Source organism: Mandrillus leucophaeus, unplaced genomic scaffold (genome assembly GCF_000951045.1).
Source record: "Mandrillus leucophaeus isolate KB7577 unplaced genomic scaffold, Mleu.le_1.0 Scaffold19, whole genome shotgun sequence".
NCBI classification, from domain to species: Eukaryota; Metazoa; Chordata; class Mammalia; order Primates; family Cercopithecidae; genus Mandrillus; species Mandrillus leucophaeus.
The window spans coordinates 419,678-421,418 of NW_012101920.1; the positions used below are offsets into that span (position 1 = coordinate 419,678).

Below are 1,741 nucleotides of genomic sequence, written 5' to 3' on the forward strand. Positions count from 1 at the left end.
GCCCTCAGCCCCCAGCCCTTACGTTGCCCTCATGTTGTTTTTGGGCTCCAGGGGGATCTCCAGGACTTTGGTGTTGCCCACAATCTTCTCATAGCTGGTGGTGGTGACAGTTTTCCCCGTGATTCGGTGCACCTGGTAGAAGGCATGCGGCTTAAGGATCCGCTCATCGGCTGTCCCAATGAAGATCTGAAGTCCCAGAGGCTTGTTTTCCATGTAGCCATGGAGCTGGTGGGGGAGAAAACAAGATCATTATGATGTGGGGTGTGGTGGCTGTAATCCAATAAACAAAAAAGACCAGAGCGCTCATGGGCAGCAGACAGAGTATGGGATTTCCGCCGCATCTGGAAGAATGGAGAACTGGAAACAACCTTGATGTCCAGCCAGAGGGTAACGCTTGGATAAATTACAGGCATCCCCTCTAACACTGAATATTAAGCAGCCACTAGAAAGAATACAGTCAGTCAGAATTTCATTTATGGAGAAACAGCCAGAAACTGTGCTTAATTGATGACTGAGGGTGGAAGGAGTGTTGCATAGTAATTAGGATAACTGAAATTAACTGAAAATAAACTGAAAGGACAAACATAGAACTCTTGATAGTGATTCCCTGGGAAGATCAGAAGAAAGAACTGTCACTTCTTACATGACTATATTCCAATGAACAAAGTTTGATTGTGGAACTTTAAAAAAGAGTGTGACAAAAATGCCATAGTCTAAGTCAAAAGATAAAGTCTGAAAGAAAATATGTGCAACATATAACAGATAAAACATTAGCACATAAAATATACGAAGAATGCCTATAGTGAGTAAGTAAAAGATTCCCTGGCCATCTATTTAGACTCGAATCCCAATCCCAATGGCTTTCCCTATCTCCCTCTCCTACTTTTTATCCAGTCCAACACACTATATATTTTCTTGATTCCTTTTGTCTAAGTCTTTCTCCCAGAACTAAACTGTCACATCTCTGAGAGCAAGGATGTTTGTCTAGTTAATTTGCCACAAAATCTCTAGTGCCTAGAATAATGCTTGGCACCTAGTAGGCATTCTAGTACATATTTGATGAATGAATGAATAAGGCTATCCAACAGAAAAAAAATGAGTAAGATATTTGAACAGAAAATTCAGAGAAAAACAAATGACCAGTTTGACTTCTAAACAGAAAAATGCAAATGAGACAACCATGAGATACCACTTTTCACCCATTAGAGTCAGATTGGCACACTTGTAGATATTTGATAATATCCAGTATTTTGGAGATTGCGGGGGAACAGACACTTTTATGCAGATGATAGCAATATAAACTGGTATAACTATTTTAAAGAGTATTAGAGCAACAGCTTTAATAAAACTACATAAATAAACATTCTTTGACTCAGTAATTCCACCTCTTGGTATGCACCCTAGAGAAACACTGTATATGCAAGAGACACGTGCAAAAATGTTTACAAAAACAAACAGAATAATGAACAATGAGTTACGTCAATAGCCTGACTACTAATAGGACATTCCTAGGCTATGATACACTAAGAAACATTTTAAAAAATAGTGAGGTAGAAGTCTATGAACTGACCCAGAAAGATCTAGGACACACTGTTGAAAAACAAAAGCAATGTGTAGAAAAATATGTATAGCATGACACAACTTAAAGAAATGCAGAATGTTTTCCATCCATCCAGTTACAATAGAAAAAGGTGTAAAAGGATGTGCTCTAAACTGACCACATCATCATCACCTCTGTGAA

At 38.8% G+C, this 1,741-nt stretch overlaps 1 protein-coding gene across 8 annotated transcripts in view; it reads right to left on the reverse strand.

The window, feature by feature from the left end:
• The window catches only part of NFATC2 (nuclear factor of activated T-cells, cytoplasmic, calcineurin-dependent 2), a 187,237-nt gene that overhangs the window by 99,702 nt on the left and 85,794 nt on the right, over positions 1 to 1,741 (reverse strand). For all 8 annotated transcript variants that reach the window (XM_011978107.1, XM_011978108.1, XM_011978109.1 and 5 more), the window contains exon 4: positions 23 to 225. In XM_011978107.1, coding sequence (XP_011833497.1) covers positions 23 to 225 — 203 coding nt within the window. The remainder of the gene's footprint in view (positions 1 to 22; positions 226 to 1,741) is intronic.